This window comes from Syngnathus acus, chromosome 9, assembly GCF_901709675.1.
Source record: "Syngnathus acus chromosome 9, fSynAcu1.2, whole genome shotgun sequence".
In the NCBI taxonomy this organism is placed as follows: Eukaryota; Metazoa; Chordata; class Actinopteri; order Syngnathiformes; family Syngnathidae; genus Syngnathus; species Syngnathus acus.
The window spans coordinates 14,234,895-14,251,535 of NC_051094.1; the positions used below are offsets into that span (position 1 = coordinate 14,234,895).

Sequence of the window (16,641 nt, forward strand, 5' to 3'; positions counted from 1 at the left end):
TTTTATAATCTTATACAAATATAAGATATAATTTATAATATTTAATTCATAATATTTTATTATAATAATATTTACACTACCGTTCAAAGGTTTGGGGTCACCCAAACAATTTTGTGACCCCAAACTTTTGAACGGTAGTGTATATGTAAACTTTATATAAACTTTATTACAGGCTCTTGGCCCACAGGGTAGAAAACAAACATCACATACATTAAAATAAATAAAAGTACATAATAATAATAAATAATGACTCATGGTTTATTAGACCGATGCTTCCCAATCAAGATGTGGTGTAACATTTTATCTGGGGCGCAACTGGAATTTACTTAGTCTGTCCAAAAATACACTGGTCAACAGGAAATTTTAATCCGATATGGATCTGTGTCCCCAAAAGTAAAAGTGCGCTTCCGCTAGATGTCAGTATGTACTATGTTGTTGCTTGTGATCCCCCACATATACACCATAGAAGAAGAGAAAAGGAAAAAAAAAAAAAAAAGAGCTACGGCAAGTCAGAGAAAAATCACTGGATTAAGGGACCGTCATTTCTATTTAGTTCCAATTTGTTATGTTCGTCATATGCATGCGTTTGCGTGTTCATTTTTCAATTATCAGCGTGAGTACGTAAATTCACTTTGGTGGTTGAATACGCAGTAATTCTGCGACCACACTGCTAGCCTGGCAAGCTAACGGTAAATTTAAGAGTTTTTCTCGACAAAAACTCCAGAATGAGAAATCCAACAGTTAGTTAACCCATCTTGGTTTGTGAAAACTAGTCGGCGGATCTTCCTTCGTGAGACACGACTGCAGAATGACAGGTGAGTGACACCTCCATGTCAACAACAACATAGGTGTGGAACGACTAGCACTGGGGCAGTGTACTGTGGTCAGGCCAGCCTCCACTTGAAGACGAACTCAGGTCAGCTTCCACTTCGATTTTAATCATGTGTATTACAGTAATACGCCGCCAGCGAGCGGCCATGGCTACCTTCAAAATAAAAGCTACACAAATAATAAAATGGCTTCTTTGCGGTCTGTCAACCAGTTCATCTAGGGAGAATGCAAACTCACTCAGAAATGCGCACAGAAACGTGCTGAACTTCCAGGGGACAGTAGACCAACCCAGATCCCCGACCAAAGTACTTTTACAAACATCTTATATTGCTATTCTAAATAAAACTCCTTGGAATTCTGCAAGTTCAAGAAGGGTGAAGGCAATCAGGTCGGCGGTCTCTGCCGATCAGGTGTCTCTTGTTTATTTTGGGGGCAGATGGCAACCCTAGCACCACGTTGTCAATAAATTCAAGACTTTTGTCTGTTTTGTTTTCCCCAGATGATGCCCTCCTACTGGATGTGCCTGTCATTCAGCAGCTGTACCACTGGGACTGTGGTTTAGCTTGCTCCAGGATGGTACTCAAGTAAGCATTAGATGCCATCATTTTCTGCTTGTCCCTTACAAGTGGAAACCAACATTGCATCTTAACGAATCTTCTGATTGGGATTGAAAATCAGCCATATCCGATGTATACTGTGTGCTAAACAGCAGGGTAACATCTGCATAATAAAAAGAGCTGATTACAAATACTGTGTTGGATGAGTCACTTCCAAATGTAATAAATACTAATTCCTGGCTTTTATATTAGGTTACTGTAATATATTACAGCCTCTCTGAATTATATTTAGAATTCTTAGTATGATGTGAAATGATTGCAAACGATCACATTAAGCATACTCTCCATGAAATGTTTTATTTTTGTAGACAGTTTAAAAAATCAGATGCTAAAAAAAACCATCATGCACTTCTACAACATGCCTAGCGATGATCATAAAAAACACTGAAAGCAACCCAAAATGCAAGACTCCTGCAAGCACGCACAAAGATCATTTTGAGAACCAGATGGTTGAGCTTGTGTATTTCTGGCCTGTTAGGTACCTGCACCCCATCAGTGATGAGCAGTTTCAGAGAGCCTGCTGGGACCTGAAAATGACTGAGAGCGTGTGGACGATTGACCTGGCCTACCTCATGTGCCATCTAGGGATCAAGCATTGTTTTTGCACACAGACGCTGGGAGTTGATAAGGGCTTTAGGAATCAGGTGCCTTTCTTCACATGGGGATTCAATCCAATTAACTCACTCACTGCCTGCCCAGTTAAAAGTAGACCTTTGACATCTGTACGCATCAATGGCATTGAATGAATAAAAACAAATTGCATTTGCAGTCATTCATTGATCTGACTTGGTAATGTTTGTTCTCTTCATTGCAGTCCTTTTATAAGAAGCATTTTGATGCTGAAGAAAATCGAGTGAATGAGCTTTTCCTTAAAGCAGAGGGCAAAGGTGTGGTTGTGAAGAAATGGTATGTAACTTCCAGTATTTATACAAAAAATGCAAACCGATGTTTAGGTTTCGCCTTGAAGCTCCACACACAAAATTAAGAGTAATTTTGGATTGTGTCCACAGCTCCGTGTCCATTCAGGAAATCGAGTCTCATCTAGAAGAGAGCCACGTTGCTATCGTGCTCATCAACGCTGTCATCCTCACTTGCGAACTCTGCTCTGCACCTGTCAAATACTGCTGCTTCCTTCCTGTGGGCCAGAAGTGTTTCTGCAGGAAACCAGAGTATCAAGGGCATTTTGTCGTGCTGCGCGGCTTCAACAGGACCACCGGCTGCATCTTGTACAATAACCCTGCATATTCTGACCGTGAGTGATGGATATTTCAATTCAGGAATTAAAACCATTTGTGGCCTTAAGAGCATATGTGGCATACATTTTACATTGTGTCTGTGTGTGCATGTGAATGTAGGGGTGTGCTGCACCACTGTCAGTAACTTTGAGGAGGCACGTCGGAGCTACGGGACAGATGAGGACATTCTCTTCATTTTTAAAGCGAGCTGATGTGGATTTGACTTCACCGTGGACTTGTTCAGTAGGTCCCCATCCTGCTTTGGCCCCATCTCCCCGCCTCCCCTCATTGGTGCTAATGAGTCTAGCTGCTCGTAAGAAAAAGACTTCAACACTTGGATTTTCTCTTTTACAACCAACACCACTCAGCCTGTTTGGGAAGTACTCAACAGGCGATGCTCAATTGTTTTTAATTATGCTTTATTTTTTTACATGAGTAGATCATTTTACTAAGAATATATTAGGATTTTTGAATGTCTGGCTTTTTTAAGAAAACCTCAAACAACAGACGGTATTGTGGTTAATGCTGACCTAGTTTAGGATTATTCACAAAGTGGTGTGCACATCATTCAGGTCTTGGGAATTTCTTTTATTCCTATGTGTTTTTAAGTCACCAGTATTATCTGAAGTCCAAACTCAATTTTTGTCATTTTGTTCACATTTTCATTGCGACAAGGAAACTAGTTGGGCTTTGAAAGTCTCAGGTAATTAAAATAGCCTTACAAAGATCAAAAGCAGTTTTGAAGGATGCTGTCGGCGGGCTATTCATTTAACAATGTTTATAAATTTTTGTAGTTGTGATTTCCAGTGCTGATGTAAAACTGCACTTCATCATAAGACAAATTGTTATTCTAATATTTTGTCAATTTTTTTTATCTAAAAAACACCTCATTAGTGGTATAAACTCAAACTGAGCATTCATTTATGATTAGCATTGAAAGTATCTCTCATCACACATGTATAGGAGACCATAAAAATGCATTGATCGATAATCTTGCGACGGAAATTCAGGTGTCCTCAATGCGGTGTCCTCTGAGTGTATATTATGAACCAATCTCAGATTTTATTCCTCCTAAAGGGAAACTGGATTCCATGAAATGATCCAAAACAGAAGCTGCCATTAAGAAGAACATGCTTGAAGATCCGTAACTTACTGTGACGGAACTGTTGTTCATGTTTTCTGTTAAGATAAGCTTCAGTAGAAGGTTTCTGTTTTGTGGAAACAAATCAGCTGGAGCATGCTTAGATTTTTTGCATTGCCATTTTCTTGCGAATGTCATTGCACTCCACTTTTCACGCACAATTATGTTGTTTAAATTAAACATTTAATCCTACACTTGTGGTGCTTGTGATTTTTAAGAGAACATATGTTGTAATTGTAATTATAAGTCCCAGATATGAAAATAACGGGCCACGGACATAAAACTATTATATGTGCAGCAGATGTCAGGCTCGTCTTGTACTTTAAATATATTTTTGTCAAGTCAGAAATGGGTTCTTTTTCAGTTTCTTAATGTCCTCTGGGAAAAAGAAAAACAGGTAAAGGTTTTTCTATGGTTGGCCACAATGTAATGACCATGGAACAATTTTGGTCCTAAATCGAGAATATCTTAAGTGGATTTTTAGATTTCTCTTTTCATTTATTCCTTCACTATTTGTGGTTGGAAGTCATGTCTGACGGCGTTGGTAAGAGCCTCAGCATACTCAGGGTAACGCCCAGTCATCTACAGAAAGAAATTAATAAAAATTAATATCAGAGGATGACTTCCAGAAGTTTACAATAAACTTGTTACCTTGTGTCAATTTAAAAACAGAAACATCTTAAAAGAAGCTCTGTGATTATCCACAGATAGTTTACCTTGAAACTCCATTTGTCACTAATTTGACGGTTCAGATTGAGGTCCATTTCAACTACCAATAGTCCATCACGAGTTCGAGAAAGCCCCGGGGTGCGGCTTCCATCGGGGGCGGCCACATAACTCGATCCATAGAAGTGGCCAAAGTCATGGTGAGCTGCAGACACCACCAATGCTTTTATTGAGGTTTAAAAAAAAAAAAAGCTAAATTCTTTTGAAATGACCTCAGCATTGTATTTATGTTGTGAGTGATGAAGACCGAGTATGTTTTGGACTTCATTCTTAGGTTGAGAAAGAGTGAAATAGTAAATAAATTGAAATGGCAGTCAAATCCTACCTTTTTGTCCGTCACCAGATGTAAATTCACTTTTGAAATGCTCCTGCATGAATTATAAGGTGTATTATTGATCATGCCCTAACTACAAACAGTAATATGGAGCAAATCACAACAAATACAAAAGTTAAAGAAAAGTTGACAGGTGACTTGACTTACTGTCCCAACTCGATTAATTGCACAGGTAAAACAGTGGTTTGCTATGGCTGCATTCCTGGCCTCAATAGGCCACATGGGTTCGCTAGAAAAAGAATAGATAGAAATATTTATTGATGGCAAATGAAGCTTCAAAATTGATTCAAGAGAATTTTTTTTTTCTAGTCTGGATGGCAATCTCTGCTCAACATTGAGCTGAAAGTACACTGCCTTGCCATTTCGTAAACCCTTATATTTAAACCAACAATGCCCGAAAGAGGGGTAAAAAATATAACTGGTTCATGGATAAAATTTGAAGCTTCATTTTCCCATCACTGAAAAAAAGCATACTAGAATAGCGGCACGCACCCTTCCATCCATTCACCCATTCGTAGTGTCTGTTGTGTAAAATCTTGTATTTATGGCTATACAAATAAATCCAAAAATCCTCTTCTTAAGTAGAGCTTTCCATCAGTGCTTACCTTAGGGCACCAACGGTAGCAGAAGGGTTAAAGATGATCTCCGCTCCATTCATACTGTACATGAACCAGTTGAGGGGATGATGGCGCCCGTAGCAGATATTAATGGCTATCTTCCCAAATTGTGTCTGGAACACTGTGTGGCCAGTGTCACCCTCCATATAATATGTCGACTGAGAGCAAAGGAAAAAGACCGTCTCAGGAAAAATGGACCATTTGATTGAAAAGAAATGGCATTCTGACCTCGTTAAAGTCTCCAATTCTCGGGATATGATTCTTCCTGCTCTTCCCCAGCACATTTCCAGAGTTGGATATCACCACCGCCGTGTTCCACAGAGTGTTGTGCATCTCGTCCCGCTCCAAAATTGGAGAAACAATGACCATGTTGTATTTTTTGGCCAGCTAGCGAGAGAATCACAATATCATTCATTTTGCTCATGCATGGGCAACATCACTAAATAGCGCTTCCACTGGGTCTTTTCGTTCATAGAGCCTCTAACTGTTCACGTTTCAATTTCACTGATTGATGAATCAAATTAGGAGTCCCAATACTTTTGGCCCTATCTGTGTGCTCACCTTCTGGCAGAAACGTGTGGTATTTCCATTCTCGGCAGATTCTGCAAATTCCGTCCATGGTTCTTTCTCACGGGTGCAGAAAGCAAACGGCATGGCTGCAATCAGCAACATGCAGGTTAGTCAGAAATGTTTTTTCCAATTACAAAATCATATTCACACTTACTCCATGTTTCCTGAAAGCAGACAATGTTCACACCGCACTTGGCCGCTACTTCCACTATTTGCCCGATCCGGTTGTGCATAGCATTGACCTGTTGGCAAGGACCAGTTTAGTGTACATTCCGGGAAATATGTTTTTTCCCATTTGCTCTGTGACCTGGTCCAGGATGGGCGCATCTGTGGGTTGAACAATGTGCTGTTGAATCAGTCCCACTCGAATCCTTCTGGGCAGCCTCAGCTGTTCTTCAGTTGCCTCAAAGCTATAGCCTTTCAGCTCAAAGTCACCTTGCCGTGCAGCCTCCAGGGCGTCTGACGGGAGCTCCAACATCCTGCATGTTGATGACATTCCTCATTGGAAACTCACTATGCAACTGTAACATAGTCATCTTTATGATAATAAGACAAATGCAACATTACAGTGATTCGGTTAAAAACCCGTGAACGTATTCTCATACTGATTCTAAAAGGTCATGTTTTCCCTGATATGTTGCTTAAAATTGAATTTGGGTTCATTTTTGCATCATACAACAAGGATGTCCAACTACTATTAGAGAGACATCTAAAATATCACAACAACTTTGTGGTATTTAAAGATATCTTACGAATTGGCTTCCTTTATGGTGTACAGAGAGTAATTCTGAAAGACAACTTTATTTTGAGCCAATACTGAGTGGGATAGTTGGAAGTATTGCGAACGTTTAAGCTTCACTACGGACATTTCATGTTTGCCTTGTGCATAATAAACTGTTTAATCTAGCGGAAATGGGTGAAGGTCACACTGCAGCACAACAATCCAACTGAGCAAAGTCCACTTCGCTCATCTGAATAAATAGCTGACCACAAACAGAAGAGGAGGGGAAAAAACAAGTAAACCAAGAAAATGATGAAACTTTTTTAACTCACTTGGTCTCCTTGCCAAATAAGATGCGTTTAACCTCTTTCAGCTCATCTTTTGGGATGTAAGTCTCCAAAGTGGTCTCCAACGATTCCAATTGGCCTGCAGACATTTTTGCCGCTCTGGTTTTTCAGGATTCAGCATAGCGAAATGTCAGTTTCTGCTAGTTTATGTATCGTTGCCAGTACTGCGTCACATTGACTCTTCCCACTTCTGTTTGCTAAAGTTGCTTATTAACTGACTTGGAGAGTCTCTTAGTTCATATGCAATAACAATCATTGGAATATGTCAAAATTGGCCCTGCAAAGTTTCAACAAGTGAAAAAATTATTCAGATTTTGTTATCACTCCTGCATGTTATGCAATTCAAATGATTGATCTTGCGCTGGGTTTTGGAACAGAAATTACAGTTGAGATGATCCAGCCAGCACAAACAGACTATTTAACTTTTAATGATTAACGTGTAGCAGTGATTCACAGAAGGCAAAATATGGATGGTTCATCAAGAAAAACTGTATCCAAACGCACTTTTGGTTACCTTGGTTTTATTCTAGCAAAAAAAGAGCTCTACGCACCTCTTTGTAGAGACGCCCTGGGCACGTAGCGTGTTGACAGCCATCTTGGTTCGGCCACCTACTAGTTTTAAGATGGCTTTTCTTGGTCAGATGTTGACAAATAGACATTACTCTTACAATTTTCCAGAGTCGATACTGATGAAAAGTAAATAAATCCATCCGACATCTCACTCTTGGCTTGCCTTTTTGTTGTGTTTTCCCCTCCTACCCTATGGTCCCCTCCTAATTAGAAAGAAAATAATAAAAGACAGATTTCAACTCATAAGCAAGCATTTTGGCGTATTACTAAATAGCAAGTGGTGGGTCCAAGGGACGACCCAGTTAATGATTTGACGTCCATACATTTCTCAAACCTTGCAATATTGCTTCCTTTACCCATTAGTACTTTATGGGTTAAATGCAGAGGACACATTTCAGCACGCCCAGATGTGTGTGTGACAATCATTGGGACTTTAATCTTTAATGCTTGAGTCACAAAAAGCTTCACTGTCCCTTTGTGACATTCAGCCTTTTTATTGGCCAAGAATAGTGTCAAAGGAAAAGTGTTAACCCTTTACCACACAAAAAAAAAGAAAAACACTTAAGATCAGGGGATGTTGGAGAATATTTGTCAATTTTTGCAATTGTCCTGTGTGTTGTTAAATGTTGAACAGAGGCTGAGATGTACCGAAGTCAAATTCCTTGTTTGGCATGCTCAAACCTGGCCAATAAAAATTCTTGAATCTGGCACCAATGACGCATACGCGGGTGAAAGGTTTTTTGCACGCCACCTTGGTTTGTTAGTTTGCTGGGCAACAACAACATTAAACGTCCCACGGTCCTTCGCTAGAGGGCGCCCAGGACCTCCCTCAAATGACATCATCGTTACGTAGCAGGAAGTAAAGCGGCGACAAAACCGTGCTTGGTATAAAATCTCAAACAGGAGCGGCTGCATCAGATAAACACGCAACTTATATGGCGAATCGGTAACATTAGCGACACGACAACCGCAGCGACGAAAGAGGTAAGTTACAACAATGGGCCTAAGTTATCATGTTTGTAACGTAATTTGTAGTACTGCTTGCTTGCAGTACAGAAGTGCAGTCCGCTTTCATTAGCATGGTAGCTATTAGCTGATTATCCTCGACGAATGTTCGATCTCAAATGAGCCATCATCACGTGCTGGTTCTTGCCTGTACCAAGAGTAATACTGTACTGTGGAAAAACTCAAAGTGGAGGATTAGCAGTGATGCTTTCAGGCAGGCATGCTCCCGATTTTAAATCTCAATGCCACCAGATGGTAACGCGTAAGCACGTTTGCTAAAACAGGTCCGATGTGTCGTTTTGTGTATTGGGTTAGTTTAATTTCACGTTGTAAACAAAACAAGTTGAAGTTGACATCTGTTGTGAATTTTTATTCTGGTGTCATGCAATGTATATCTCACTAGTAAGCCGAAGTGTGGCCGGGTCAGGTTCGTGCGGGATTGTTTGGGGCTTGGTCCAGGAATGTAGGCTCATCGGCACCAGACATTAACAACTGCTAAGATATGCACCGTGTAGAGTTAGGGAGGCTGACTGGGGGGGGTCATAGATCATCCAACAGCCCCGTGTGCACGCACCCGAGTGAAGGGAATCGCGGGGGTATACGTTTTAGGGGGAGAGTAGACAAAGGGACTCGACATCTTTGCTCGGGCGCGAGACACTTCTCTCTGACATCGGTTGAATAAAATCTTTCCCCAATCAGCCGTGTGTGACTGAAGTTTTCCTTCCCCAAGCCAGCCACTTTTTCACCGTTTGTTTGGAAGACCAGCTGACCATCGAAGAGAATTCACCACACATCCGTTGCGTGTTGTTTGAGATGTCCGTCGATGAACAAACAAAGATGCAGAATTACAGTTGGTTCGTTATTGGCAAGATCTTTGGTTATTGAATGGTGGTCAGTACACGCGGCACTACAGCTGATCTACACATATATGAACATGAAAAAGTATATGAGTTTGTCTAACCCAATATGTACACATAGGCTGTACGTACAGCGATGATCGAATGAGGTCTGACTCAGGCCTCTTGCAAGAGCATTTTTATTGAGAGAAACAGGGTGGGGGTGAGAGTGGACAGGATGGAGTTGAAGCCCCTGACCTCTGGTCAAAGCATAGCAGGGGGTGTTTTACGACGTTGTGTAAGACAGTGTTAGAGTGGTGCTCACTCTAACTTCTTTTGCAAGAACCACACGGGAGACAAGTAAGTCCTTTTAAACACCAGCAGGTGGAGAGTCCATTCGTCGCAGTGCGTACAGCGATGATTGAATGAGGTCTCACTCGGGCCTCTTGCAGGAGCATTTTTATTGAGAGAAACAGAGTAGGGGTGAGAGTGGACAGGATGGGGTTGAAGCCCCTGGCCTGCTGATCAAAGCATAGCAGGGGGTCTTTTACGACGTTGTGTAAACAAAACAATTTTGATTGCTTCCTCTGCAGCTAGTCAATCAGTTCAAAAGATCTAAGCACTTTGTTCTACTACTTTTGTTAAGACAGGACAAGCTAGGTTAATTATTACAGGTTACATTCCGACATAATCATACGATCAAGATAATCTGTAAACCCTAACATATAGGACAAGCTAGGTTATTTATTACAGGTTACATTCCAACATAAGCATAGGATCAACCTAATCTATCAACCCTAACACTGACTGTTACAAAAGAGTTTCATGAGTTGGTGCCAGTGATGGACACCACAACAGCCGAAGACATTTTAGACATTTGTTTAAGGAAATCTTAGTTGTTTCATGAAATGTTTTGTAAAAGGAATGTTCATTATATTTGTTAGGGTTTACAGTAGGGATGCACCGAAAATTCGGCCACCGAAAATTTTCGGCCGAAAATGACCCAAAAGTGCATTTTCGGTTTTTGGCCGAAAGACCTAAATCACCGAAACAACACGGCCGAAACTTGTGATGACGTGAGCAAACAGCGCAGCCAGCACGCGAGAAAACGGGATAAGAGCCAGCATGTCTGCGGTGTGGACTGATTTCACTATCTCAGAGAAAGACCCACGGATAGCGATTTGCAAAACATGCAATGCTGAAATTTCAAGAGGGGTGCATCTGCAAAAAGTTTCTCCACGTCGGGTTTAATTCATTACCTGAAATCCAAACATCCCGATCGCCATTCTGAATATGAGAAGAAGGCGACACAGAAAAGGAAACTGACACCGAGCACGCCCACTCCGTCTGTGGCAAACGTTTTTGAAAAGGCAAGAAAGTTCTCCAGTGATTCTGCCAAGAGAACATATTTAATTTTACAGTCTTTCAGCAGGCCAGTCAGTTATAAGCCTGTAAATTATTATTTAATGTACACATGAGTGGGGTCAAGTTAAACATTTTATTTTTATTTCATTTTATTTTTGAATTTGAATTTATATTGTGCATTGTTGTAATGTCAGTGCTAAATAAATATTTTCATACTTTTGTAACTGGTTTATTGCAATGCCTTGATTTTAGTGAGGTTAGTACACATGTAGCCATAAATGCTGTGGTTCTAATAACTGGCATAATCATTTCTTTCGGTGTTTCGGTTTTCGGCCTTGGTTTCCTCATTTTTGGTTTTCGGTTTCGGCCAAGAATTTTTATTTCGGTGCATCCCTAGTTTACAGATTATCTTGATCATATGATTATGTTGGAATGTAACCTGTAATGATTAACCTAGCTTGTCCTGTCTTAACAATAGTAGAACAAAGTGCTAAGATCTTTTGAACTGATTGACTAGCTGCAGAGGAAGCAATCAAAGTTGTTTTGTTTACACAACGTCGTGAAAGACCCCCTGCTATGCTTTGATCAGCAGGCCAGGGGCTTCAACCCCATCCTGTCCACTCTCACCCCCACCCTGTTTCTCTCAATAAAAATAACCAATGAGCCCTCTGTAAACAATCGTGTTTTTCAAACTATCTCCTATACAATGATCACAACTGACTGAAGTTCGATCTAACGCATTGGTACTGCTTACCTATGTTTCCCTTCCATATCGATCCGTAAATTTACTCAAAAAATTAACAGAGCAGCCTATTTTGACATGAAATAGCCTCGTGCGTATAGCAGCTTTCACTATAGCATTAGCCACCCGCAAAGTCCCATGAGCCTCAGCTCGCAGACTCCCATGAGCCTCAGCAAAGTGTAAACAATCTCATTTCTCAAACAATCTCCTATAAAATGATGGGACACATTGGTACTGCTTACCTGTGTTTACCTTCCATATCGATCCGTGAATTTACTCGAAACCTTAACGGAGCAGCCTATTTTGGCATGAAATAGCCTCCCAGGTACAACAGCTATTCAGTGACGCCCCCTGACCACGGTTGCCGTAATGCTGGGAAGCGATGCGACCTCGTAATTTACTAGACGTACTAAATCCTACTGAAACATTTTGGCTGAGCGCTGTGTACAACCAGTATAGATCAACAAATTCATCAATTGATCCATATATAAGGCTATATATATACACCGGATTATAAGGTGCACTTTCGGCTTTTGAGAAAATTTTAGGTTTTTAGGTGCGCCTTATAGTCCGGAAAACACGGTATATACATTTCATTGTTACCACTGTCCACTGTTGTGCCGTTTGTCCGATCGCGGTTTGTCTCGTGTGCGCGCCGTTCGATTGACAGCTCCGGTGCGCTCCTATAAGTTTGCCTCGCATCGTACAAGTGGCCGTTACGCAGCGGCACGGCGACTAACGATCGCCAGCAAATGTATTTTGTTGTCTCGATCGATGACGTATGTTTGGTGTGTTGCCGAAAGTATTTCATTTGTTTTTTGGGGGGGGGGGGGTTTGCCAATAATTCAGTAAAGCAATCAAAACTGAACCACGTCTTCCCTCCTGTGTTCTGACCGACACCCGGGGGCGAAAAGAGCATAACCATCCAAGCCAACATCCTATACAGTCCTCCAGCTCCCCAACAATAGCGGTAGCAGTTTGCATTATTTTATTGCAATATTTTTCCTTATTCAGATTTGTTTCAAGACTACAGTTACAGTTAGACTTCACTTTGATGGTTAATGCAGTTATTGCAATTTTGTTGTTTTATCACAGTAGATTGGTTTATTTACATTTCAAAAACCAGAAGCCATTCATTTACAAATGTGATTGCACTTTAGTTTATATATTTAAATGTTCAGATATTAAGATGTGATAGACAGTTTTTGCATGATCTGAATGAGGCAAAATAACATGTTTTTTTTCTCTCGAATATATTGATATAATAATTAGTTTCAGATGTGATTATTTTCTGTATAAAAATTAAATTTGGTGTTCAAAAAGTCGTTTTTCAAACTTGAGTCTTGAAAAACTGGGGGTCGTCTATTTGGGCCAATACGGGATAAAAATACGGGATAACCTATATTCAATTACTTAAACAAATAACTCTCTCGCCACTGCCCAAAAGACATTTTTATTAGCCAAACATCGTTGAAAAAGTGTTGTGATTGCAGTGTGAAAATGTCTGCAAGGACCTCGGCAAAGTACGTGAAGGAAAAGGACCGTAGTAGTCTGGAATATCTTTGGCTGCAGCCTTATGTTGTATTGCGCAGAGCAGGTTAATACACGTCTAGTTTTTCTTATGAATCCTCTCCGTGTTTATTTTTAGTAGAATTCGATCAAAATCATGTGTGATGGGCAGATTGAAAAAGTCCTTGTATAGGTTTGACCAGTTTCTCTTCAACTGTAACTTTCATATGTGTTTGTCTTGTCTTGCAGACATCAGTGAAGCTATTCGTCCAAAGCGGCAGGAGCCAGAGCGCACTCGCATTAAAGAGGAAGATGTGGGCAAATGAATTTGTTCACTTCAATGAACAAATGGAGCAGAAGTTTCTTTGCACCATAAAAGAGGAGGAAGAGCCGGAGCGGCCTTGTCTTAAAGAGGAGGCTGAGGAGTCCTGTGACATTAAAAAGGAGGAGGAGGAGGAGGATACCTGCAAAATGCCATTGACTGGTGTTCCCGTGAAGAGTTTAGATGAGGGTCAACAGGAGGTGAGCAAAGGGGCGGAGCCTCCAAGCTGCAGCTCAAGTCAACCAATGACCAGAGAAGGTGATGGAGACCACTGTGGAGGATCACAAGCAGCTCCACCATCAGATAGTGTTGACGTGTCGTCACATGTTCCTGCTGCTGCTGCTGCTGAGTCTCAAAACAAACACAGGCAATGTTCTCAGTGTGGGAAATGTTGTGCTAATAACAGTGTTTTGAAACAACACATGAAAATGCACACTGGCGGAAAACCTTTTTCATGCTCAGTTTGTGGCCAAAAATTCTCTCAGAAGGTACACTTGAAAACTCATACAAGAGTCCACACTGGCGAGAAACCTTTTTCATGCTCCGTTTGTGGCCAGAAATTCCGTCAGAAGGAAACCTTAGAAAGGCACAAAACAGTCCACACTGGTGAGAAACCTTTTTCATGCTCAGTTTGTGGCCAAAGATTTTCAATGAAGTTTACCTTAAAAATTCATACAAGAATCCACACTGGCGAGAAACCTTTTTCATGCTCAGTTTGTGGCCAAAGATTCTGTCACAAGCAGAGCTTAAAAAGTCACACAAGAATCCACACTGGTGAGAAACCTTTTTCATGCTCAGTTTGTGGCCAAAGATTTTCACTGAAGTCTAACTTAAAAAGTCATACAAGAAACCACACTGACGAGAAACCTTTTTCATGTTCAGTTTGTGGCCAAAAATTCTCTCGAAGGGAATGTTTAAATGGGCACACAAGAACCCACACTGGCGAGAAACCTTTTTCCTGCTCAGTTTGTGGACAAAAATTCTCTCGGAGGGAACATTTAAATGGGCACACAAGAACCCACACTGGTGAGAAACCTTTTTCCTGCTCAATTTGTGGGAAGAAATTCTCTCGGAAGGGAAGTCTAACATGTCATACAAGAACCCACACTGGCGAGAAACCTTTTTCATGCTCAGTTTGTGGCCAAAAATTCTCTTATAAGGGACAATTCGAAACTCATACAAGTAGTCACACTGGTGAGAAACCTTTTTCATGCTCAGTTTGTGGCCAAAAATTCAGTTGCAAGAAAAGCTTCAAAAGCCACACAAGAAACCACAGTGGTGAGACTTTTTCATGCTCAGTTTGTGGCCAGAAATTCCGTCAAAAGGGAAACTTAAAAAGGCACACAAGAATCCACACCGGCGAGAAACCTTTTTCATGTTCAGTTTGTGCTCAAACATTCGCACTGAGGGGAGGTTTAATAATGCACACAAAAATCCACACTGGCGAGAAACCTTTTTCATGCTCGGTTTGTGGCAAAATATTTTCAAGGAAAGCAACCTTAAAAAGGCACTCAAGAGTCCACACTGGCGAGAAACCTTTTTCATGCTCTGTTTGTGGCCAAAAGTTCTCTCACAAGACAAGCTTAATCAAGCACATAGTAGCCCACACCTAACCCTGTTGCCTGCTCAGCCACTTGCCGAAGTGTCTCTATTGAGAATTCTGAGTGTTTTGGGGAGATGAGCAATGATCCGTGAAGGTTTAACCTTCTATTTGAGCAGACTTCATGAGTTTTTGCATTGATAATGATATAGTTAACTGGCATGTCAAGACTTGTAAAAAAGAAAAAGCAGTAAAAAGCAAGACTTTTTTTTTTTCTTTCTTGTGCTTGTGTGGCGATTCAATCCTGCTCTCTGCACCAGAAAAAGTGAGGCCATGTTAGGGTTGATAGATATATGTTAGGGTTGATAGATTAGTTTGATCCTATGCTTATGTTGGAATGTAACTTGTAATAAATAACCTAGCTAGATTAGTTCTATGCTTATGTTTGAATGTAACCTGTAATAAATAACCTAGCTTGTCCTGTCTTACACAAAGTTGTAAAACACCCCCTGCTATGATTTGATCAGAGGCCAGGGGTTTCACCCCCACTCTCACCCCTCTCTCCTGTCCAATCTCACCCCCACCCTGTTTCTCTCAATAAAAATGCTCTTGCAAAAGGCTTGAGTCAGACCTCATTCGCTGTACGCCCAGCGACAAATGACTCCATTTGCAAGTGCTTAAAAAAGGCATACTGTCTCCCGTATGGTTCTTGCAAAAATAAGTTAGTGTGCACCACTCTTAACAGGCCAACTCTTTTCATTTTGCAGTAAAAATAGATGAAGCAAATTGTGTGGAAATGCTGACTGACAAAATATAAAAGCATGTGGAATGCCTTGGAATCATAAAATAAAATGAGTGAATTATGACATTGAACAATGTGGAATCATGTGGAGAAGTATTGAATCATGGAATTATGGTGTATGATATTAAACAATGACGAATGATGACACGCATTATGTGTATTCTTAAGGCTTAAGAAATGGAGATCTATGAGATGTGAATAATTCCCAACATTTTACGACACAAGGTAAGTATAATAAACAGCAGCATATCATTAGTTCATTTGATACCACGACATTAATCTCAAAATAATCAAACAGATCATATACAAATACCAGACCTTATTTTGATAATGAAGGCTTTGGCCAACAGTGTGCGTATGCAACGTCACAAGCTTAACTTTTTTGTGAAGCACGTGGATGGAAAGCTTCAAGGCTTCATCTGGCTTCAATGACTCACAAGCGGCTGAAAACTTTCTGGCTAGTTAACACTAGTGTTAAACAACACACACGACAAACGCACGCCAGTATGCTATCAGAATCTATTGGAGTTGGGGTTTTTTCATTTGTAGAAAAGGTAAAAAAAAAATCTTTTTTTGCATGCCACCTTGGTTTGTTTGCTGGGTAACAACATTAAACGTCCCACGGTCCTTCACTAGAGGGCGTCTGGGACCACGTTCAAATGACATCATTACGTCGTCAAACCGCGCTTGGTAGACTAGTCTAAACTTAATCAGAAGCGTATCGCCTTCCGTTTGGCTGCATCAGGTGAGGCAGGAGTGCAGTGTAGTGGGTCTTTTGATTGCCCCAGTATCTGACTTGAGGCTGCTCCAT

The 16,641-nt window shown here is 40.8% G+C and overlaps 4 protein-coding genes across 8 annotated transcripts in view; 2 read left to right on the plus strand and 2 right to left on the minus strand.

Moving 5' to 3' along the window:
• Nucleotides 1–16,641, minus strand: part of LOC119127745 (gastrula zinc finger protein XlCGF8.2DB-like) — a 235,055-nt gene that overhangs the window by 76,413 nt on the left and 142,001 nt on the right. The gene's annotated exons all lie outside the window — the stretch shown is intronic.
• gucd1 (guanylyl cyclase domain containing 1) lies at nucleotides 446–4,016 on the plus strand. Its single transcript, XM_037259856.1, has 6 exons — nucleotides 446–815; nucleotides 1,331–1,415; nucleotides 1,927–2,092; nucleotides 2,263–2,354; nucleotides 2,459–2,700; nucleotides 2,804–4,016. The coding sequence occupies exons 1-6, from the start codon at nucleotides 809–811 to the stop codon at nucleotides 2,893–2,895; spliced, it is 684 nt and encodes a 227-aa protein (XP_037115751.1). The 5' UTR covers nucleotides 446–808; the 3' UTR covers nucleotides 2,896–4,016.
• Nucleotides 3,281–7,279, minus strand: upb1 (ureidopropionase, beta). 2 transcript variants are annotated; one of them, XM_037259839.1, is made up of 10 exons: nucleotides 7,125–7,277; nucleotides 6,379–6,550; nucleotides 6,226–6,313; nucleotides 6,063–6,157; nucleotides 5,730–5,888; nucleotides 5,490–5,659; nucleotides 5,032–5,113; nucleotides 4,876–4,918; nucleotides 4,541–4,695; nucleotides 3,281–4,406 (listed from the first exon to the last, which is right to left on the minus strand). In XM_037259839.1, the coding sequence occupies exons 1-10, from the start codon at nucleotides 7,226–7,228 to the stop codon at nucleotides 4,323–4,325; spliced, it is 1,152 nt and encodes a 383-aa protein (XP_037115734.1). In that variant the 5' UTR covers nucleotides 7,229–7,277; the 3' UTR covers nucleotides 3,281–4,322. The 2 variants fall into 2 exon arrangements, 1 of the variants encoding a protein (XP_037115734.1); XR_005098904.1 differs by lacking the exon at nucleotides 5,032–5,113 and having other exon boundaries at nucleotides 7,125–7,279.
• LOC119127734 (gastrula zinc finger protein XlCGF57.1-like) lies at nucleotides 6,635–15,275 on the plus strand. 4 transcript variants are annotated; one of them, XM_037259828.1, is made up of 4 exons: nucleotides 8,547–8,693; nucleotides 13,151–13,254; nucleotides 13,416–14,758; nucleotides 14,924–15,275. In XM_037259828.1, the coding sequence occupies exons 2-4, from the start codon at nucleotides 13,234–13,236 to the stop codon at nucleotides 15,099–15,101; spliced, it is 1,542 nt and encodes a 513-aa protein (XP_037115723.1). In that variant the 5' UTR covers nucleotides 8,547–8,693; nucleotides 13,151–13,233; the 3' UTR covers nucleotides 15,102–15,275. The 4 variants fall into 4 exon arrangements, with proteins under 4 accessions (XP_037115724.1, XP_037115723.1, XP_037115720.1 ...); XM_037259825.1 differs by having other exon boundaries at nucleotides 13,416–15,275; XM_037259829.1 differs by lacking the exons at nucleotides 8,547–8,693; nucleotides 13,151–13,254 and adding an exon at nucleotides 6,635–6,639 and having other exon boundaries at nucleotides 13,617–15,275.